General features: G+C 45.1%; 1 protein-coding gene across 8 annotated transcripts in view; it reads right to left on the bottom strand.

Moving 5' to 3' along the window:
• Positions 1 to 24,103, bottom strand: part of LOC115146077 (homeobox protein Meis2-like) — a 114,998-nt gene that overhangs the window by 49,205 nt on the left and 41,690 nt on the right. For 7 of the 8 annotated variants that reach the window (XM_029687860.2, XM_029687861.2, XM_029687863.2 and 4 more), the window contains one exon: positions 23,620 to 23,765. In XM_029687860.2, the coding sequence (XP_029543720.1) occupies positions 23,620 to 23,765 (146 nt within the window). The remainder of the gene's footprint in view (positions 1 to 23,619; positions 23,766 to 24,103) is intronic. The other variant, XM_029687864.2, reaches the window with a different exon arrangement.

The raw sequence follows: 24,103 nt of genomic DNA, 5'->3' as shown, positions 1-24,103 counted from the left end.
GCTGAGCCACCTGGGGCTGATGAGTGGGACTTGATGTGTGTGTGCGTTTGTGTGTGTGTTGTGGCTACCACTGTGTGTGTGTGTGTGTCTGTGGTGACCCCTGGTCAGGGAGTCTTGTAACAGGAGCTCACCTCCGGTTCTCCTCTCTCCTCTCAGTGTGCTGAACAGGCACCTGAAGACAGGATTAGCCATTGTGACCCAGCCCCAAAGGTAACAGAGATGCACCACCGGGGACGGGCCTGAAACACACACTCCCACGTGCTGCAGGCAGGACCCAGCCAGATAGGCAGGACGACAGGATGACAGAGGGGAAGGAAGGAGGAGAGGGGAGGATTTGAGATAGGAGGGGATGGAAATACAAACACAACAGGACACTAACAAGGGGAAGATAGTAGGTATAGTATAGTGTGGTATCAGCCTGGGTTTGCTTAAGATGTTGTCGTTAAGGTTTTTGTCACAGGGGAAAACACAAAAGCAGTATATAAGAAGGCGCCCTGGGGTGGCCGAGATCCTGCCTGTGTGGAAATTGATGCCTGTCACTGTGTCTATGATTCACCCCTGCCAATGTGTGTGTGTGTGTGTGTGTGTGTGTGTGTGTGTGTGTGTGTGTGTGTGTGTGTGTGTGTGTGTGTGTGTGTGTGTGTGTGTGTGTGTGTGTGTGTGCTCTGCTGTGACGAATGAGCGCCACTTAATTTGCTCCTGATTATGCGGGTTGCTGGTCCTCTAAACCTCTTTGAACTTGTAATTGCCGCTGGTTTCAATAATGAACATTAAGGAAGGATTCAGAAAAGTGTGGATAATTACAGGTTTCCCCCCCTTTTGACTTCTTCATGCTGGATAAGGAAGATGATGTTATGGAGGAGGAGGCGGAAGAGGTATAGGAAGAGAAACAAGGAGAGAGGAGGAGGTGCAGGGTTGCGAGGCATGTGGTGTCGCGCCAGGCTCTCTTTATCTAAATAATTGTACAAGCTCGGTTTATGAGCTTTAGCAAGAGGGTCCAGCCCTGGGGATACGGGGGTAGTAGCTCGCTCTCCCCCTCAATCAATATTCACACAGATTCCCATCTGGAGCCAAGGCCTGCTCTACTTAGATTTGGATTTATTTCCTTATTTTTATTAGATTTGCTTGCCTTCTTTCCTCAAATCTCTTTTTTTCTTGGGTATCTGGGCTATTTTCTGATACAGCAGGTGGCAGGGCTCTGTATCGTATGCGCTCATCTGTGTAGACTTACATGATTTTAGGAGATGAACTAGGCCTGCTAGATAACAGATACATGGCTATATCTACACACGCTCAGATTCACATGGCTTTATGGAGCTATAGATGGACCAATCCATTGTGGGTAAAGGGGTGACACATGGGGATAGGCTATAAAAATCTGTCAAAAAAGTGTCCGAGGGAGGAAACAACCGCAAACAAATTGACCCACTCACTCCATCCTCCACATAGATTGCACATTGGCGGATATGAAACTGCATGCCCACGGTGTCAAAGCGAGCCGTGTTATTGAATGGAAAAGATGAAGAGGGGAGGAGCGCGAGGGGAGTTGAGGTGAGAACAAGAGGCTCCCAGTTATAAGGACCCCACTGTGAAGGAATCCCCTGCCTGGAATAAGCACATAGCAAAACAAAAGCAATGGAGGAGGGGAGGGAGGAAAGGGGAGGTGGAGGAAAGGAAAATCACACAACAAAATGTCAGGAGTGGGATTTGGTAGACTCAGGGTCCCATGACAAACCAAACAGAGAAACAGCACCAGGTCTGTTTTTGATTTCTGCCCGATGCCTCCATCCTTTAGCCTCACCCTCCTCACACCTATTTGTGCTTCTCCTTTTCATTTACATTACATTTACATTTAAATCATTTAGCAGACGCTCTTATCCAGAGCGACTTACAAATTGGTGCGTTCACCTTAAGACATCCAGTGGAACAGCCACTTTACAATAGTGCATCTAAATCTTTCAAGGGGGGGGGTGAGAAGGATTACTTTATCCTATCCTAGGTATTCCTGAAAGAGGTGGGGTTTCAGGTGTCTCCGGAAGGTGGTGATTGACTCCGCTGTCCTGGCGTCGTGAGGGAGTTTGTTCCACCATTGGGGGGCCAGAGCAGCGAACAGTTTTGACTGTTGACTTTTCCTGCATGTCCTGGTGTGAGATAAATACTGGGGGGGGGGGGGGTTATGGGCTGCTCTGAGGCCTGCAGCTTAGAGGGAGACAAACTACAGTATCTCATTTAGCTGGTCACCACCAACACATCACAGGCCCATGATTCAGGAAAATGTGATAGGGGAGAGGGAAGACAATGTGAGGTTGGGAGAATGAGAGGTCTGAGAAGATTCAAAAGCCTCGAACCCATTCCTCTATCACAGTCTGCAATGGAGAAGATAACCACATAACAACAAGGACAAGGAAAACCTCAGATAATCTGGGCCTCTCCATCTGTAACAGTGCCAGTCCTGGTTTTGAGTTTTCCCACCATTGGGGCACCGCATACAGTAGCGCAGACTGCCCTCCTTCCTCCTTCCAAGTCCATTACATCATTCACCTCTTTACACCAAAAGAGTAAGCTAGGCCTGGCCTTAGCCAATGGATCAATGTTATGACTGCAGCAGTGGGTTAGGCCAGTGGGTGGGAGGGAGGCGCAAGGGTCGAGGGGGTAGCTGAGGCTTGTTTTTTCTGAAGTGTGAGGCCTTAGAGGAGGCAAGAGGAATCTCCAGCTATGGAGCAGTAGTTTATAAATCCTTCACTCCTCAGCTATCCTCTGTTTGTCTTCTGCTCAGGTCAGGGCATGTGCAGTAACCTCGACAGGGAATGGGCCCCTGGTCTTGCACAAAGTGGCCCCTAGCACTGTAGACACCCATCTGAATGTGCTTAAGATAGTCCCTGGCTTCTCTTGAAGAGATAAATATGAACTAAAGATGCACTGAACTAACTAGCTTTATGTCACAAATTGGGGCATTTCTGAGACAATTCTAGCTTTCTGTGGCTGTAAACATCAGTGGTAACATACATGCATGGGCCTCTTGCAATTGCACTTGTTTTCCTTTTGTTGTTGTTTTGGGTTGTTGTTCTTACTTTTTGGGAGAACATGTTGAGGGTTGTTCTTTTTTGTGTTGTTGGCAGGCGCTGCAGAGTTTCACATGGCTTAATCCCCTCCTAACAGCGTCAACAACGTGTTGTAAACATCCCCTTAGCGAAAGCGCTCATTTCTGCTACTTCATTAAACAAGGAGCGTTAAGGCACGAACAGCAGGCCTGAGCATTAACAACAGGGAGGGATGGAGGGAGGGAGAGGAGCGGAGGAGAGAAGGTACGAGAGGCTGCCTGTTAGTAACAGGTAGGGTAAACTAATAAATAGCACACAACACTGTTTATCTAGAGAGACAATAAGGATCGATGTGAGACATTGACACAGATATACAGTAGGTGTGTAACAACTGCAAGAGAGCTGTGCTGTATTCTGTATTCTCTATCAGTGCCACTCTAGATTGGGATCTGGGAAGTGGAACTATGACAGATCTAGATTAAGGGGGCCAAGTGAAAATGTCTAATGTTCTCGCGTGAAACAAGTCACGGCTATTACCTCCTAATGCTCCACTAAACCTGTGGAGCAACCAGCCAGCCAGACTACATGGCTGTGCGTACTGTAAACAAAGCTTTGTCAATCACGACACACCAACACCACTGGGCATTGCTGTAAAAAGGCTCCGACATGTAACAACCAAAGGTTGATGTGGCTTTGTCATATAATTATACGGCCCAGAGTCACTGGATACAGCCTTCTAAACTTTCAGGGAGTTTTTTTCTCTCTCTGTCGTGTACGAAAAAAAGGTCTCGCTCGTTCTTGTAAAACCCTGGTAGACAAAAAGTGTTTCCTATAGTTGAAATGAAAACATTTGTTAGGGTCCAGTTTTTGGTTGTCATGGTTTTATCTTCTAGTGGAAGGTTTAGTTGTATGTCTTTATCAATGAGGACTGACTGACGGTACAGTGGCTTCCCAGCTTCATTGGCCCATGTGAGAACCAGGCTAGCGAGGAACAGATGGTAGACCGAGCTGAAGTGACTTGTGTCCTCGTTCCAGGGTCGCTGAGCTGAGCAGCATTAGTTAGAGGAACAAACTGTGGAACCAAAGGCCCCGCCCCACCATACCTGAAGCTCCCCTTCACTCATTATCCTTGACTTCAGTGACTTCCAAAACACAGCCACTCTCCTCTTTCCTGATGTATTATCGCTTCACTTTAGTTTTTGTAAACTTCAGATAGAGACTCCATATATATACACTTAATATGGCAACTCAAGCTTTCTTATAGGCGTATAAGCCTGGGGTCATGTGGTATGTGTAAGCATACACACACACAGGGATATGCAGTGGCGGTGAACCAAACTGTTACCTGGGTTGCCTCGGCTGACTGGAGAGCTGACTTCTTGGCTCCGAGGCAAATGAGCACATGACAAATTAGTGTGTGGGCCTCCTTCAGCCCTGAACCTCCGTGACCCCTTAAGGAACCTCATCAACCCCCCTTTCTCCCTTACACCCCCTTCTGAACCTCACAAAACACAAAACAAGAGAAAATGAAACCACTACCGTCGCAATGAATACCCAGAGTCGTACAAAACATACTCTTTATCTCCTATAAACATACACAAATCGTGGAATAAAAATACATTGTGTAGGCAGCAAAAATATGGTATAAACAGTTTTAAAAACAGTGCTGTAAAATGAGAACAGTTGTGTATTTCAAACTGCTTGCAGATGTGGGATATACCAGTGAAATGGCTCTAGTGGTGGCCCTAACAATACACATGGATTAGAAGGACTCAAACAGACAAACAGACATACAGACAGGGGACACTACAGAGAGAGATGTTTAGTCTGCTCAAACACAACCGGCTGGCCCTCTCTTTTCGAAGGCAGACTAGTGCACTTGTTTATCGTTTGGGACAAACACCGGTTACCAAGCTTGGCCAACTCTTCCAAGCCCATGACTCCAGAATGACCTAGCTAGCCAGGCTCTTTTATGTCCCTCTCTCACTCTAAAGGGCTGGTTCACAGAGCCACTCCCATCGGGGCTCGACCTGGAGAAGACACCCGGTCGCCATGGAGACTAATGCTCGGTTGAGGGGGAGATTATTCTGTGATCATTTGCTAGGGATGCTTGTGGTGCTGATGTGATGCACTACTTATCTTCTCATCACGTTATCACTAATCATCACATCACTACTCATCACGTCATCACTACATCACTATCACTACTCATCTACTCATCTGCTAACTTATTTAGCCCCGGTCTGCTAACTGCTAGCTTATTTAGCCCCGGCCTACTAACTGCTAGCTTGTTAGCACAGGCCTGCTAACTGTCTGAATCGCCGTGTCCCCAGCCAGCCCAACCACTCACTGGACCCATATTTATTTTCAATCTCTTTTCGATTTTTAATTAGATTATACCTTCCGGTAACCTGCCTCACCCAATGTGATACGGAATCGCTATTATTTTTAATTTTTGAAAACATTCAAGAACCTCCAGAAGCTAACCAGCTAATTTAATTTAAAATAATAACAAGCTGTTTAGTCATTGTTAGCCACTGCTAGCGGCTTTTACCTTCTGCACAGCCAGCCCTGTTTTTAGCCTGGATAATACTCGCCTGTCTACCAGTATCGAACTGTCTCTCCACAACAAGGCCGGATTCCTGCCGTAATCCCTGGACAACTACTTCTGATCTTCACAGCTAGCTTGCACCCAGTACCGAAGCTATCCCTGAGGCCCACCTACCGGCCTACTCAGCTGTTCACCTGGACCCCACTCATACTCGGCTAGAGCCCAATACTCTTGCTGTAAACTCTGGACCTTGGCTAACGCCACTGCCACGAAGCTAGCACCAGTTAGCCGTGAGCTAGGCACATCTCCCTGCTAGCAAACTACATTCTACAAAATCTCTTTCGCCATCTGGCTTGGATTCTCTGTCGACACAGCCCCCCGCCGCACCACCACGACTGGTCTGCCGAAGAATACTCCATCCGCTGTGCCTTCAACCGGCCTCCATCTGAGCAGACCCCCCTACCACCCCCGGGCTACTAACTTTAAACCCTGTGTCGCCCGCGTGCTAGCATAGTGGCAACTTCCCTGTTCCATCTACTGCTGCCCCCTGGACACTATGATCACTTGGCTACAAAGCTGATGCCTGCTGGACTGTCCATTAATCACGGTACTCCATTCTGTTTATTTATGTTTTATCTGTCGGCCCTAGCCGCAAACTCAGGCTCTGTGTCTAGTTAATCCGACCCTCTCTGCCTAGTCATCGCCATTTTACCTGCTGTTGTTGTGTTAGCTGACTAGCTGTTGTTGTCTCTCACCTGTTGTTTTAGCAAGCTCTCCCAATCAAGACCTGTGATTACTTTATGCCTTGCTGTATGTCTCTCTCAAATATCAATATGCCTTGTATACTGTTGTTCAGGTTAGTTATCATTGTTTTAGTTTACAATGGAGCCCCTAGTTCCACTCCTCACACCTCTGATACCTCCTTTGTCCCACCTCCCACACATGCGGTGACCTCGCCCATTATACCCAGCATGACCAGAGATACAACCTCTCTTATCATCACCCAGTTCCTGGGCTTACCTCCGCTGTACCCGCACCCCACCATACCCATGTCTGCACATTATGCCCTGAATATATTCTACCACGCCCATAAATCTGCTCCTTTTATTCCTTATCCCCAACGCTCTAGGCGACCAGTTTTGATAGCCTTTAGCCGCACCCTCATCCTACTCCTCCTCTGTTCCTCGGATGATGTGGAGGTAAACCCAGGCCCTGCATGTTCCCAGGCACCCTCATTTGTTGACTTCTGTGATCAAAAAGCCTTGGTTTCATGCAAGTCAACATCAGAAGCCTCCTCCCTAAGTTTGTTTTACTCACTGCTTTAGCACACTATGCCAACCCTGATGTTCTTGCCGTGTCTGAATCCTGGCTTAGGAAGGCCACCAAATATTCTGAGATTTCCATATCCAACTATAACACTTTCCGTCAAGATAGAACTGCCAAAGGGGGAGGAGTTGCAATCTACTGCAGAGATAGCCTGCAAAGTTCTGTCATACTTTCCAGGTCTATGCCCAAACAGTTCGAACTTCTAATTTGAAAAATGAATCTCTCCAGAAATAAGTCTCTCACTATTGCCGCCTGCTACCGACCCCCCTCAGCTCCCAGCTGTGCCCTGGACACCATCTGTGAATTGATCGCCCCCCATCTAGCTTCAGAGTTTGTTCTGTTATGTGACCTAAACTGGGATATGCTTAACACCACGGCAGTCCTACAATCTAAGCTAGATGCCCTCAATCTCACACAAATCATCAAGGAACCCACCAGGTACAACCCTAAATCCGTAAACATGGGCACCCTAATTGACATCATCCTGACCAACTTGCCCTCCAAATACACCTCTGCTGTCTTCAATCAGGATCTCAGCGATCACTGCCTCATTGCCTGTATCCGCTACGGGTCCGCAGTCAAACGACCACCCCTCATCACTGTCAAACGCTCCCTAAAACACTTCTGCGAGCAGGCCTTTCTAATCGACCTGGCCTGGGTATCCTGGAAGGATATTGACCTCATCCCGTCAATTGAGGAAGCCTGGTCATTCTTTAAAAGTAACTTCCTCACCATCTTAGACAAGCATGCTCCGTTCAAAAAATCCAGAACTAAGAACAGATATAGCCCTTGGTTCACTCCAGACCTTACTGCCCTCGACCAGCACAAAAACATCCTGTGGTGGACTGCAATAGCATCGAATAGTCCCCGCGATATGCAACTGTTCAGGGAAGTCAGGAACCAATACACGCAAAGGCCAGGTTTTTCAAGCAGAAATGTGCATCCTGTAGCTCTAACTCCAAAAAGTTCTGGGACACTGTAAAGTCCATGGAGAACAAGAGCACCTCCTCCCAGCTGCCTACTGCACTGAGGCTAGGTAACACGGTCACCACCGATAAACCTGTGATAATCGAAAACTTCATTGCCGCCATTGTCGCAACCCCTATTACCAGCCTGTTCAACCTCTCCTGAGATCCCCAAGGATTGGAAAGCTGCCGCGGTCATCCCCCTCTTCAAAGGGGGAGACACCCTGGACCCAAACTGTTACAGAGCTATATCCATCCTGCCCTGTCTGTCTAAGGTCTTCGAAAGCCAAGTCAACAAACAGATCACTGACCATCTCGAATCCCACCGTACCTTCTCCGCTGTGCAATCTGGTTTCCGAGCCGGTCACAGGTGCACCTCAGCCACGCTCAAGGTACTAAACGATATCATAACCGCCATCGATAAAAGACAGTACTGTGCAGCCGTCTTCATCGACCTGGCCAAGGCTTTCGACTCTGTCAATCACCATATTCTTATCGGCAGACACAGTAGCCTCGGTTTTTCTAATGACTGCCTTGCCTGGTTCACCAACTACTTTGCAGATAGAGTTCAGTGTGTCAAATCGGAGGGGATGTTGTCCGGTCCTCTGGCAGTCTCTATGGGGGTACCACAGGGTTAAATTCTCGGGCCGACTCTTTTCTCTGTATATATCAATAATGTTGCTCTTGCTGCGGGCGATTCCCTGATCCACCTCTATGCAGACGACATCATTCTGTATACTTCTGGCCCTTCCTTGGACACTGTGCTGTCTAACCTCCAAACGAGCTTCAATGCCATACAACACTCCTTCCGCGGCCTCCAACTGCTCTTAAACGCTAGTAAAACCAAATGCATGCTTTTCAACCGTTCGCTGCCTGCACCCGCACGCCCGACTAGCATCGCCACCCTGGATGGTTCCGACCTAGAATATGTGGACATCTATAAGTCCCTAGGTGTCTGGCTAGACTGCAAACTCTCCTTCCAGACTCATATCAAACATCTCCAATCCAAAATCAAATCTAGAGTCGGCTTTCCATTTCGCAACAAAGCCTCCTTCACTCACGCCGCAAAACTTACCCTAGTAAAACTGACTATCTTACCGATCCTTGACTTCGGCGATGTCATCTACAAAATAGCTTCCAATTTTCTACTCAGCAAACTGGATGCAGTTTATCACAGTGCCATCCGTTTTGTTACTAAAGCACCTTATACCACCCACCACTGCGACCTGTATGCTCTAGTCGGCTAGCCCCCGCTACATGTTCGTCGCCAGACCCACTGGCTCCAGGTAATCTACAAGTCTATGCTAGATATCTCAGTTCACTGGTCACGATGGCAACACCCACCCGTAGCACGCGCTCCAGCAGGTGTATCTCACTGATCATCCCTAAAGCCAAAACCTCATTTGGCCACCTTTCCTTCCAGTTCTCTGCTGCCTGCGACTGGAACGAATTGCAAAAATCTCAGAAGTTGGAGACTTTTATCTCCCTCACCAACTTTATTAAACATCTGCTATCTGAGCAGTTAACCGATCGCTGCAGCTGTACATAGTCCATCGGTATATAGGCCACTCAATTTACCTACCTCATCCCCACACTGTTTTTATTTTATTTACTTTTCTGCTCTTTTGCACACCAATATCTCTACCTGCACATGTTAATCTGATCATTTATCACTCCAGTGTTAATCTGCTAAATTGTAATTATTCACTCCTATGGCCTATGTATTGCCTACCTCCTCATGCCTTTTGCACACAATGTATATAGATTTTTTTTCTACTATGTTACTGACTTGTTTATTGTTTACTCCATGTGTAACTCTGTGTTGTTGTCTGTTCACACTGCTATGCTTTATCTTGGCCAGGTCGCAGTTGCAAATGAGAACTTGTTCTCAACTAGCCTACCTGGTTAAATAAAGGTGAAATACTACTCATCTACTCATTATCTACTCATCACGTCATCACAACTCATCTACTGATCACGTTATCACTACTCATTATCTACTCATCACGTCATCACTACTCATCTACTCATCACGTTATCACTACTCATCTACTTATTATCTACTCATCACTACCCATCTACTCATCACGTCATATCTACTCATCACGTTATCACTACTCATCACTAATAATCTACTCATCATCTTCTCATCACGTTATCATTAATCATTTACTCATCACATTATCACTAATCATCTACTCATCACTTTATCACTAATCATCTACTCATTATGTTATCATTACTCATCCGGTCATCTACTCATCACGTTATCACTAATCATCTACTCATCACGTTATCGCTACTCACCTACTCATCTACTCATCACATTATCACTACTCATCATGTCATCACTACTCATTTACTGATCACGTACTTACTACTCATCTATTGATCACGTCATTACTACTCATCTACTAATTAGTCATTACTACTCATCTACTGATCACGTCATTACTACTCATCTACTGATCACATCATTACTACTCATCTACTGATCACATCATCACGTCATTACTACTCATCTACTGATCATGTCATTACTACTCATCTACTGATCACATCATTATTACTCATCTACTCATCACGTCAATACTACTCATCTACTCATCACATCATTACTACTCATCTACTGATCACGTCGTCATGTCATTACTACTCATCTACTGATCACGTCGTCATGTCATTCCTACTCATCACGTCATCACCACTCATCTACTGATCACGACATTACTACTCATCTACTCATCACGTCATCACCACTCATCTACTGATCACGACATTACTACTCATCTACTCATCACGTCATTATTACTAATCTACTCATCATGTCATTATTACTAATCTACTCATCATGTCATTACTACTCATCTACTCATCACGTCATCACCACTCATCTACTCATCACGTCATTACTACTCATCTACTGATCATGTCATTACTACTCATCTACTGATCACATCATTATTACTCATCTACTCATCACGTCAATACTACTCATCTACTCATCACGTCATTACTACTCATCTACTGATCACGTCGTCATGTCATTACTACTCATCTACTGATCACGTCGTCATGTCATTACTACTCATCTACTGATCACGACATTACTACTCATCTACTCATCAAGTCATCACGTCATCACCTCTCATCTACTCATCACATCATTATTACTCATCTACTCATTATGTCATTACTACTCATCTACTCATCACGTCATTATTACTCATCTACTCATTATGTCATTACTACTCATCTACTCATCACGTCATCACCACTCATCTACTCATCACGTCATTACTACTCATCTACTGATCACGTCGTCATGTCATTACTACTCATCTACTGATCACGTCGTCATGTCATTACTACTCATCTACTGATCACGACATTACTACTCATCTACTCATCAAGTCATCACGTCATCACCTCTCATCTACTCATCACATCATTATTACTCATCTACTCATTATGTCATTACTACTCATCTACTCATCACGTCATTATTACTCATCTACTCATTATGTCATTACTACTCATCTACTCATCACGTCATCACCACTCATCTACTCATCACGTCATTACTACTCATCTACTGATCACGTCGTCATGTCATTACTACTCATCTACTGATCACGTCGTCATGTCATTACTACTCATCTACTGATCACGACATTACTACTCATCTACTCATCACGTCATCACCACTCATCTACTCATCACATCATTATTACTCATCTACTCATCATGTCATTACTACTCATCTACTGATCACGTCATTATTACTCATCTACTCATTATGTCATTACTACTCATCTACTCATCACGTCATCACCACTCATCTACTCATCACATCATTATTACTCATCTACTCATCATGTCATTACTACTCATCTACTGATCACGTCATTATTACTCATCTACTCATTATGTCATTACTACTCATCTACTCATCACGTCATCACCACTCATCTACTCATCACATCATTATTACTCATCTACTCATCATGTCATTACTACTCATCTACTGATCACGTCATTATTACTCATCTACTCATTATGTCATTACTACTCATCTACTCATCACGTCATCACCACTCATCTACTCATCACGTCATTATTACTCATCTACTCATCATGTCATTACTACTCATCTACTGATCACGTCATCACGTCATTATTACTCATCTACTCATCACGTCATCACCACTCATCTACTGATCAAGACATTACTACTCATCACGGCATTACTACTCATCTGCTGATGACGTCATTACTACTCATCTACTCAACACGTCATTATTACTCATCTACTGATCACGCCATTACTACTCATCTACTCATCACGTCATCACGTCATTACTACTCATCTACTCATCACGTCATTACTACTCATCTACTGATCACGTCATTATTACTCATCTACTTATCATGTCATTACTACTCATCTACTGATCACGTCATTACTACTCATCTACTGATCACGTCATTACTACTCATCTACTGATCACGTCGTCACGTCATTACTACTCATCTACTGATCACGTCATTACTACTCATCTACTCATCACGTCATCACGTCATTACTACTCATCTACTCATCACGTCATCACGTCATTACTACTCATCTACTCATCATGTCATTACTACTCATCTACTGATCACGTCGCCACGTCATTACTACTCATCTACTCATCACGTCATTAATAGTCATCAACTCATCACGTCAATACTGCTCATCTACTCAACACGTCATTATTACTCATCTACTCATCATGTCATTACTACTCATCTACTGATCACGTCGTCACGTCATTACTACTCATCTACTCATCATGTCATTACTACTCATCTACTGATCACGTCGTCACGTCATTACTACTCATCTACTGATCACGTCGTCACGTCATTACTACTCATCTACTGATCACGTCGTCACGTTATTACTACTCATCTACTCATCACGTCATCACTACTCATCTACTCATCACGTCATTACTACTCATCACGTCATTACTACTCATCTGCTAATGACGTCATTACTACTCATCTACTCAACACGTCATTACTACTCATCTACTGATCACGTCATTACTACTCATCTACTCATCTACTCATCACGTCATTAATAGTCATCAACTCATCACATCAATACTGCTCATCCACTCATCATGTCATCACTCATGTTAACTCCTATATTGACAGGGTTGATACTGTAGGTGCCATCTCTCTACTTCCGCTGTTGTTGTCTATGTTACCATTGATAGTTATGTTTGTGTAACTAATTTTGCCCTGGATCATGGCAGTCATCATGTCACAATGACATGACACTCATTCCTACCCTGCTGCATCTGATTTACAGATGTCTTCATACACTCATTCCTACCCTGCTGCATCTGATTTACAGATGTCTTCATACACTCATTCCTACCCTGCTGCATCTGATTTACAGATGTCTTCATACACTCATTCCTACCCTGCTGCATCTGATTTACAGATGTCTTCATACATTTACATTTACATTTAAGTCATTTAGCAGACGCTCTTATCCAGAGCGACTCATTCCTACCCTGCTGCATCTGATTTACAGATGTCTTCATACACTCATTCCTACCCTGCTGCATCTGATTTACAGATGTCTTCATACACTCATGATTGTAGCAGATAAAAAAATACCCATGATATAAATAACTAATTCTTCTCAATGACACAAAGCTTCACAACATTCAGTCACGCTTTTTGACAGTGAAAGATACCAGTTATATCTAAGGTTCCAGTGAATATGCAACACGGCTCTATACGAAACACAATTCAAATGAACCCACGTGAAAGTGTTCGGCTCAACGTACGACCCCCAAACTGACCCTGGGATATATCACTTCCCTTTCAGACAGCCCAGGGTTGCAATACACTTGGCTTAGCAGCTTAACAGCATTTCCCCAAACACCCCGACCAAAACGGTGCATGGCCCAGCACAAAACCTGAGATGCTTGATGCCTGCCTGAGAGTGCAACCCCTTCCTTCATAGACTGCATTACACTTATGGGTGAGTGCATGCGCACGCACGCACGCACGCACGCACGCACGCACGCACGCACGCACACACACACACACACACACACACACACACACACACACACACTAGCCCCACTACGTCTGCTCCTGAGGTCCCCTATTTATTTTTATAGGTGTTTGAGGATTTAGGTTAGTCAAAAGACAAGGCCAGGCCGGGAGTGGTATCTTTGAATGTGAGTGCTTCCTGTTTTCATTGCCTGGTTCGACCCTTGCCTTAGCAGGTTCTATTTGGGGCTAACAGAGGGCTAGCAGGTTGCTACAAAAGCGGAAGGCTGAGGGCGCCAAAAGGCTAATTAGGAAAACTTCACCAAATGAAGGGGCAGCCCCTTTTACTGCTATGGAAACGCCCCAGCTAGCAGTTAGCCTAGCAACACAACCTCACTCTCTGTCTATCTCACCTTGCCTATGTCTTCCCTTTTCTCCCTAGAGCCCACCTCTCTCTTTCCCTCTCCTCCGCTCCTTACATCTATCCTATCTTCCTGTTTCTCCATCCATCCCTCCCTCCCTCCTTCCCTTTCTGCCTCCCTGCTTTTGAAGTGCAGTCGAACATTTTACCCCTAACAGTGAAGTTTACCTTTCTGATAACATAATCTCCCTGTAGTATTGAAAAGCTTATACCAACAGTCTGGTATTTCACTTCCCTTAATGTGACTGGAAGACATCCAGAAACTCAGAAAGACAGAGGGAGAGAAAGGGAGGGAGGGGAGAGGGAGAGACTGTCTCTGGCCCTCTAGTGCTAGCTTACGCCAGCTGATCTCAGCAGTTTGCCAATTCCACACAGGGCATAAAAGAAGCCAGCTCGCATGCTTTCTGCTGCTATATGAATACATACATGAAAGAGGCTGGGCTTATCACAATAACTCGAACAAATAATTGCCGGCGTATTCATTACGTATAGAAGATATCAGATCTCGGCTGCCACACACAAAATGCTGTGTTTCATTCTCCCTGGGCTGACTGAAGGCCGCTGAAGGACTGAGGGGCAAGTGGCATTTGAAGCAGGCCTATTTTCCATATCTGATTGTGATGAAGAAAGCCGCCCTGCGATTTCTCCCATGAGAGTGTGAGGTCAGGGGGAACCCAGGAGGGGGGCGAGGAGGGAGGGGAGGGGAGGGGGAGGCGATTTTGTTATTCTGAATCCGAAAGCCAACAATTGTTACTGTTGGCCTGTGTTGTTTTTCGCGGTGTGAAGGGGGTCCCGTCCTTTTGAGCTCTTTCAGAATTAGGTGACAATGGCTGGATGTAGAGAACATATGTAGGGAGACCCCTGTGGTCGCTCTCATGGTGGAGAAGCTAGCACGCTGGAGAAAATACAAGCCCCGCTACCTTTCACTCTCTGCCTCAGTTAATGAATGTGTCAATGGAAGAATGCTGCAATAGGCCATTCAGGGGCCAAAGTCCCCAAGAATTCGCCCCTGCACAAACGCATCCTGAAATGGAAAGTACATTTGCCTAACAAATTAAAAGAAAAGGCGAATGGGTGTGTGTGTGTGTGTGTGTGTGCGTGTGTGTGTGTGTGTGTGTGTGCGTGTGTGTGTGTGTGTGTGTGGATGTGTTGAGGGTAGAGTAAAGTAGAGGGGCATAATTCAATTAGTCTTCTTTTTGACTTAAAATGGAGGGATTATTGCTTGTACAAGTCTGGCCTAGGCATCTCACAACAGACAAATCAAGATTTGAGAAAACATCTCAAAGCAGGAGAGGTAATAAGGGAGAGTGGGAAAAAAGGGATTTTGAAAGCTTTACTTCTCTGAATTAGAACAACTGCCCCTGGATCCAATCTCTTGTGTCTCCCCTTTCCACTCTTTCAATGCAATTTTAAAACAATTCTAAAGGAAATTGGTGGAGAGGCTGAAAAGCTTTCTTTGCTTCTTTCTCTGCTTTTTTGGAGCAGGGGAGCATTGGAACTGTGAGAGGCCTTCAAACGGGCATTCCTCGAGTCGCCAGGAAAGAAGCCTAATGATCCCTCAATAAAGCGAGAAATGTCTAATTCGACCAAATTGCCAAAAGTATGTGGACACCCCTTCAAATTAGTTGATTCGGCCCTTTCAGCCACACCCGTTGCTGCCAGGTGTATAATATCGAGCACACAGACATGCAATCTCCATAGACAAACATTGGCAGTAGAATGGTCTTACTGAAGAGCTCAGTGACTTTCAACGTGGCACTGTGATAGGATGTCACCTTTCCAACAAGTCAGTTGGTCAAATTTCTGCCATGCTAGAGCTGCCCCGGTCAATAGGTAAGTGCTGTTATTGTGAAGTGGAAACGTCTAATAGCAACATAGTCTCAGATGCGAAGCGGTAGGCCATACAAGCTCACAGAACGGGGCCGCCGAGTGCTGAATCGTGTAACGCGTAAAAATGGTCTGTTCTCGGTTGCAACACTCACTACCAAGTTCCAAACAGCCTCTGGAAGCAACGTCAGCACAATAACTGTTTGTGGGGGCTTCATGAAATGGGTTTCCATGGCCGGGATCACCATGCGCAATGCCAAATGTTGTCTGGAGTGGTGTAAAGCTTGCCGCTTTTGGACTCTGGACCAGTGGAAATGCGTTCTATGGAGTGATGAATCACACTTCACCATCTGGCAGTCCGACGGACACATCTGGGTTTGGGGGATGCCAGGAGAACGCTACCTGCCCGAATAAATAGCACCAACTGTAAAGTTTGGTGGATAAGGAATAATGGCCTGGGGCTGTTTTTCATGGTTTGGGCTAGGCCCAAATCTTAACGCTACTGCATACAATGACATTCTAGGCGATTCTGTTCTTCCAACTTTGTGGCAACAGTTTTCTGTTTCAGCATGACAATGCCCCTGTGCACAAAGAAAGGTCATAAATGGTTTGTCGAGATCGGTGTGCACAGAGCCCTGACATCAACCCCATCGCATACCTCTGTGATGAATTAGAACGCCGACTGTGAGCCAGGCCTAATCACACAACATCAGTGCTCGACCACATTAATGCTCTTGTGACTGAATGGAAGCAAGTCCTCACAGCAATGATCCAACATCTAGTGGAAAGCCTTCCCAGAAGAGTGGAGGCAGTTATGGCAGCAAAATGGAGACAAACTCCATATTAATGCCCATGATTTTGGAATGAAATGTTTGACGAGCAGGTGTCCACATACTTTTGGTCACATACTGTAGTATGAGCGCACCAAATTAACCAGGTGTGTGTGTGTGTGTGTGTGTGTGTGTGTGTGTGTGTGTGTGTGTGTCTAACCACCCTAGTAGGTGGCCCCCCCGAAATGTTCAACCCTCTCTATCTTCCCCTTTTTCCCTCCTTCACACACAGGACAACCATCTAACTTCAAGCTCACTGTCAGCTTCCAAACGAAGCCCATTCTATTCTGCGGGTTGGGGAGAAATATCCAGCCAAGGATATGTAGCCTAGCCATGAACTGTGCTGTGTGGTGGTACTGCAAGGCTAAGGGCTGTGCTGTGTGGTGGTACTGCAAGGCTAAGGGCTGTGCTGTGTGGTGGTACTACAAGGCTAAGAGCTGTGCTGTATGGTGGTACTGCAAGGTTAAGGGCTGTGCTGTGTGGTGGTACTGCAAGGTTAAGGGCTGTGCTGTGTGGTGGTACTACAAGGCTAAGAGCTGTGCTGTATGGTAGTACTGCAAGGTTAAGGGCTGTGCTGTGTGGTGGTACTGCAAGGCTAAGGGCTGTGCTGTGTGGTGGTACTACAAGGCTAAGGGCTGTGCTGTATGGTGGTACTGCAAGGCTAAGGGCTGTGCTGTATGGTGGTACTGCAAGGCTAAGGGCTGTGCTGTATGGTGGTACTGCAAGGCTAAGGGCTGTGCTGTGTGGTGGTACTGCAAGGCTAAGGGCTGTGCTGTGTGGTGGTACTGCAAGGCTAAGGGCTGTGCTGTGTGGTGGTACTGCAAGGCTAAGGCCTGTGCTGTATGGTGGTACTGCAAGGCTAAGGGCTGTGCTGTGTGGTGGTACTGTAAGGCTAAGGGCTGTGCTGTGTGGTGGTACTGCAAGGCTAAGGGCTGTGCTGTATGGTGGTACTGCAAGGTTAAGGGCTGTGCTGTGTGGTGTGGTGGTACTGCAAGGCTAAGGGCTGTGCTGTGTGGTGTGGTGGTACTGCAAGGCTAAGGGCTGTGCTGTGTGGTGTGGTGGTACTGCAAGGTTAAGGGCTGTGCTGTGTGGTGGTACTACAAGGCTAAGGGCTGTGCTGTGTGGTGGTACTGCAAGGCTAAGGGCTGTGCTGTGTGGTGGTACTGCAAGGCTAAGGGCTGTGCTGTGTGGTGGTACTACAAGGCTAAGAGCTGTGCTGTATGGTGGTACTGCAAGGTTAAGGGCTGTGCTGTGTGGTGGTACTGCAAGGCTAAGAGCTGTGCTGTGTGGTGGTACTGCAAGGCTAAGGGCTGTGCTGTGTGGTGGTACTACAAGGCTAAGAGCTGTGCTGTATGGTGGTACTGCAAGGCTAAGGGCTGTGCTGTATGGTGGTACTGCAAGGTTAAGGGCTGTGCTGTGTGGTGGTACTGCAAGGCTAAGGGCTGTGCTGTGTGGTGGTACTGCAAGGCTAAGGGCTGTGCTGTGTGGTGGTACTACAAGGTTAAGAGCTGTGCTGTGTGGTGGTACTGCAAGGTTAAGAGCTGTGCTGTGTGGTGGTGCTGCAGCTACACTGCTCCTGAATAGATAAAAGTGATTAAAGCACTCCTGATTATCCCTGACCAATATGTAATGGATTTACAGCCCTTTCAATTAGGCCGTATTTGCTAGCCACTCATTATTTGGGCTTTGGTTAGGTAATCAGGGGAGCAGAGGCTTTGGGCAACGCAGGCACAGGGAGTGGGGGGCACCTGACCCTCTTAAATGAGAGGATCAGGATCATCCTGGGGTTCTGACCTGCCCTGGTTCACTACCTTCCTCCCTCATTCTTCTTCTCCATTCATACATCCCTCCTTCATCCTATCACTCTGTCCATGCTAACTATGCCACGTGGTCAGCAGGCACCAGCTTGTGTGTCCCGTCCACCTCTCTGCCTGAAATCAGACCTCCCGGTTAAAAATCAATACAGACCGCCGTTCTGATAATGTTCTGACATCAGAGAGGGCGGTGGGACATGACAACCCTAACCCCCCCCCCACCGCACACACACACACTCCCTTCTCTTGGACCATGCTGCCTGGCTAGCTTTATCACCTCAGTGCACACAAACACTGTTCAGTGACTCCTGACTCTACAGTGGCTTGACAGGGACCCTCGCTAATAATAAACACAAGCACACACACACACACACACACACACATCACACACACACACACACACACACACACACACACACACACACACACACACACACACACAGATATTCATTTCTAAAACTATCCACAGAATGAAGGTGTCCTCTGAATATTTAATCCAAGGCGTAGTGTCACTCTTTGCCTACTGAAGTGAATGAGCCGTTGTCAGATGTTGTCTGATTTAAGTGTTCGGCAAAGAGAGAGAGAGTGAGGCAAACAAACAAGCTCCTCTGTGTTTTGGCGAGAAGCCCGCTTAACATGCAACCTCTCAACCTCAAACAACGGACAGAATATAGGCTTTACTGAGCCGGACAAACTTCTCTCTTGGAGGAGAGCCCAAGCACTTCCCCAGTGTTTCCGCAGATCATGTATGTAGACATTTGCGCAATCTTGAACAAACTTTGTCTGGCTGGTGCTCGCATTGCCTTCATTGTTTGTTTTTATAACAAATATATATGATGTATCTATGTATGGAGCATAATGTATTTACAGTTTTATTCACATGTTTTCAAATACTGGTGACAAATAATGCATTCCGATTATTGCATAGACTGTAATGGACTGTATGTGTATAAAATACTTTTTTGAAGGTTGTACTGATTATGATGCGCTATTCTGTTTGCCAGCTATGTGTGGCGCCAGGTTGACATTATACAATGCAATCTGGGTGTCACGTAAACGTCTGTCAGACCAAAGATGTTATAACTTCTTTGGGATAGGGGGCAGTATTTTCACATCCGGATGAAAAGTGTGCCCAAAGTAAACTGCCTGCTACTCAGGCCCAGAAGCTAGGATATGCATATTATTAGTAGATTTGGATAGAAACCACTCTGAAGTTTCTAAAACTGTTTGAATGATATCTGGGAGTATAACAGAACTTATTATATCCCGTCTTAAATTTTATCGATTATTTACGTAAAAAAATACCTAAAGTTGTATTAGGAAAGTTGTTTGAAATGTTTGGACAAAGATTACAGGTAACGTCTGAGATATTTTGTAGTCATGTTGTGCAAGTTGGAACTGGTGTTTTTCTGGATCAAACACGCCAAATAAATTGACATTTTGGATATATAACGACGGAATTAATCGAACCATTTGTGATGTTTATGGGACATATTGGAGTGCCAACAGAAGAAGCTTGTCAAAGGTAAGGCATGAAGTACATCTTTATTTCTGAGATAATAGCATGGTTTGCTTTCGCCGTAAAGCCTTTTTGAAATCTGACACGTTGTCTGGATTAACAACAAGTGTAGCTTTAATTTGGTGTATTGCATGTGTGATTTCATGAAAGTTGAATATTTATAGTAATTTAATTTGAATTTGGCACTCTGCCATTTCACCGGATGTTGGTCAGGTGGGACGGTAGAGTCCCATCTAGCCTAGAGAGGATATTGAGGTGAAGGAATGGTTCACTAATCTTTCGAGTAAACTTCCGGGAAGTGAATGAAGGGAAATGAATGATCGTAGACGACACACCCCCTTCAATGCATACTGCAAACAGACCAAACTTATCTTGTCTCCTCTTCTTGTCTTTGGCTGATGCGAAAAAACAAACGTGGTGGCGCGCACAAATGTCGGATTAGTTTAGATTTTTAACAAGTGTTTTACTCAATTATTTCGATCAATGGAGAGATCACCTGTGATGTGATGAATTGTAAATAGTAATTGCTATTAGCTCATTCATATTGTGGTTTCGGTCAGCCAAGAGTTAGCTAAATATGACTGCTTGTGTTATGTCAGTCTTTCGGCAGTTAGAGCTAGGACTGATGTAGGCTACATTTTCCGGTTTGGATGATGTTTGTGCAAAATGTTTCTGTGAAAAAAACAGTGTAGCTGTCAGTGTAGAATAAACACAGAGCCAGTATTGTATTGAAAGGAAATGTGATGTGCAGTATGTGCCAAACCAGTGGACAGGGCTGCTGATGTTACACTAGCTAGGCGTCAGCACTACCTCCACATCTCAGAGGCTCTTCAGCAGAGCAAACTAGCTTTGTCTGATTGAATTGACCCGGTCACTCTGGACCAATGACAGGTGAGTGACAGGCGAGCGTGACAAGTCAGTGACAGGTGTGTATGTGTGCGTTTGTGTACGTGTACATGTACATGTGTGTACACTTGTGTATATGTGTGTCACAGGAGCTTGCTGACGGCAGCACGGCTCATAATAAAGGCCGGAACGGACTTATTCTGCTCCAGTCATTACCACGAGCCTGTCCTACCCAATTAAAGTGCATCAAACCTCCTGTGATGTGTGTCCACTAGGGCTGTGACTATATCGCATTTTTTTCCCCCCATGGCAAAAATAAAAACAAGAAACAGACCAAAGTCTTTGGTCCTTTAAAAACCTGCTGTATGTCAAATATTGTGTGCTACAGCTTGGAAAATAAATACATGTGACTCTGGATGACAACAGGATGTTTGTTTCCAACATTAGGGCTGTTTTCCTAAAGAAGTTCAATATTTCCTTGCCAAAACACTAACGAGTATCGCGATACTGGTATTGTTCCAGCTAGGGCTGTTACGGGTGACCGTATTACCGCCACACCGGCAGTCACGAGTCATGACCGCAGGCAAATCCCACGTGACCGTTTAGTCATGTTAATTAGCCTTCTACAATCTCTGATGGTTATTAGAAGCCTACCAAACCTGCAACTGCCTGGTCCCTCTAATCACTCTGGCATCAATGCAAATGTAATTCAAAATCAAATCAAACACTTCAAGAGAGCCCATGAGCTTATGTTGCGCAACAACTCTGTAGGCTATGCAATTGCATGAGAAAACAGAGTTTTGAGGGCCTCTAATAAAAAGAGGAGGATCCCATCAGCTTTCTATAGGCTAGGCCTACAATATATATTTCTCATCTTTCCTAATATTAAGCACATTGCATCACTTTACTATCTGGCTGACATGAAAATAAACCAAGGGAAAAGCATCCTCCATTCGCTATTTAAGTGCATAGTTGACATGTATTTTTTTCCCCTTCCCCTGTTCTGAGACAGGTGCATGATAATGGTCAACTCTAAATCAAAACTAATTTCACGCACATATTATTTAGTATATGTAAAGACAAAATTAAATCAAGAATACTCTGATGGGTGACAATATTAGCCTATCACTTGTGAATGATATATTATCACTTGTGAATGATGCCCAGCTTGTGTGCAGTAAGGCAAGAAACAGCGCATGCCCAGACTATGTTTGGAATATTTAGTTCTCGCACAGAAGGACAAGTTGACTAATAGAATAGGTCAGCTTTTGAACTATGGGGGAAGTAGATTGACATAGGCTAGTGCTTTTGCTGTTCGTTAGGCCTACTCATCTTATTGGCTGACGAAATGTAATTGAGGACAGTTCTTCAACATCTTCCATATGCACCTCGGAATTCAATAACAAGGATGTGAGCAGGTGCATCCCCGATGTGTCTGTCTTCACTTATAGCCTACTTCGGAGCTGAGATAGACGCGTGTGAGAAGAACCCGATCACATGACAGACATTGGCTAATAAGAATTGAGATATCTGAGAGAGCCATGTGAGTGAGAGGTGCTTCGGAACACACAGCCAGGAGAAGGGAATTATAATTATCATGTACAGCCCAAGGGCGGCCAATGGCCGTAAAAGGCATGTATTTTTTTAGGGAGCATCACTGCCGTCGGCAAATTCGAGATATTATCAAGTGCTTGTCAAATTGTGAATGAGAGACTGATGAAGTGTGTGCAGACTGAGCAAGAAACAAAGCAGAGCTCATGCCTTTCATGTGACTTTTTTCAAATCATCATTAGAGTCGTATCATACAGCCTTGGAACGTATTAAAAATAAAAACATATCGTCCAATGTTTGTATCACAACTAAAGTTGCATAAATAACTATAAATTAAGCATATAGGAGGACGTGTTTCTTTGAATAGCCGTATGCGTACTCCCTCAGAAATTGTTTGGAGAAAACATCCTTTCTATTTTATTCAGCTATGTTCAATTGTATTCTTCATACTATAAAATAATATAAAATAATGCCACGGAATTTTAAGAAAATCTTGTCTGCTAAATGAACTAGTGTAACCCACAGCCATATGGCATAGCCAGATCAGAGTATGCTATTCTGTTCTTCTGAAATAAACTACATTTTCTTTATATCATGTTTGTTTCGATCTCTCTTAAATAAATAATGGATTTATTGTGATGGTGTATTTTAAATAGATTTATTCAAATTTTTCAAACGTAGATGTTCCAAAGGTCTACATCAGTGGCTTGTAGGCTATGCGTGGAAGCCAGGAGATGCTAAATTTGTTTATGTTAATTAACGGTCAATTCCCGTGATACCGACAGTTATTTGCTTGATAATCACCGGCTGCCACAGCCCTAGTTCCGGCCCCAGTGTGCACAGGCTGCTCCACTATGTGGGCACTCACCGTGAGATGCTGGAACAGCCACGCCCTCATGATGTTGGTGGCCACCTTGGGGAAGATGCCGCGCTTCTTCTGCCTCTTCTTCTCCTTGTCCGGGTCATCGTCATCACCTGTGCCAGGAGACGCCACGCTGTTCTCTAAGCCATCTCCTAGGCAGAAACAAGACACAGGGTTAAATAGCAGCCTAGGACAGAAGATGGACTGATAAGAAGCCCTGGCATTAACACCACAAAGGGTTAGGTAGAACCCTAGAAGCTAAACCTAATATATAAGACGCTAAAGCTAATAACCCAGTGGGTTATCGAAGTTAGATGGAGGACTATGCCATAGCCTACACAGCAGTAGCCTTCACTAATGCCTGCATAGAAGTAGTGGGATTTAGGCACAGAGGGAGAGGGGTTTGCTGTAGACAGAGAACTAGAGGTGAGTTCTTACACCCAGAACAGTGGAGAGGAATGGATGGGGGTTAATGACAGTGTTTTGGTTG

Source organism: Oncorhynchus nerka, linkage group LG18 (assembly GCF_034236695.1).
Source record: "Oncorhynchus nerka isolate Pitt River linkage group LG18, Oner_Uvic_2.0, whole genome shotgun sequence".
Classification (NCBI taxonomy): domain Eukaryota; kingdom Metazoa; phylum Chordata; class Actinopteri; order Salmoniformes; family Salmonidae; genus Oncorhynchus; species Oncorhynchus nerka.
This window is presented reverse-complemented; position numbering and strand designations above follow the sequence as displayed.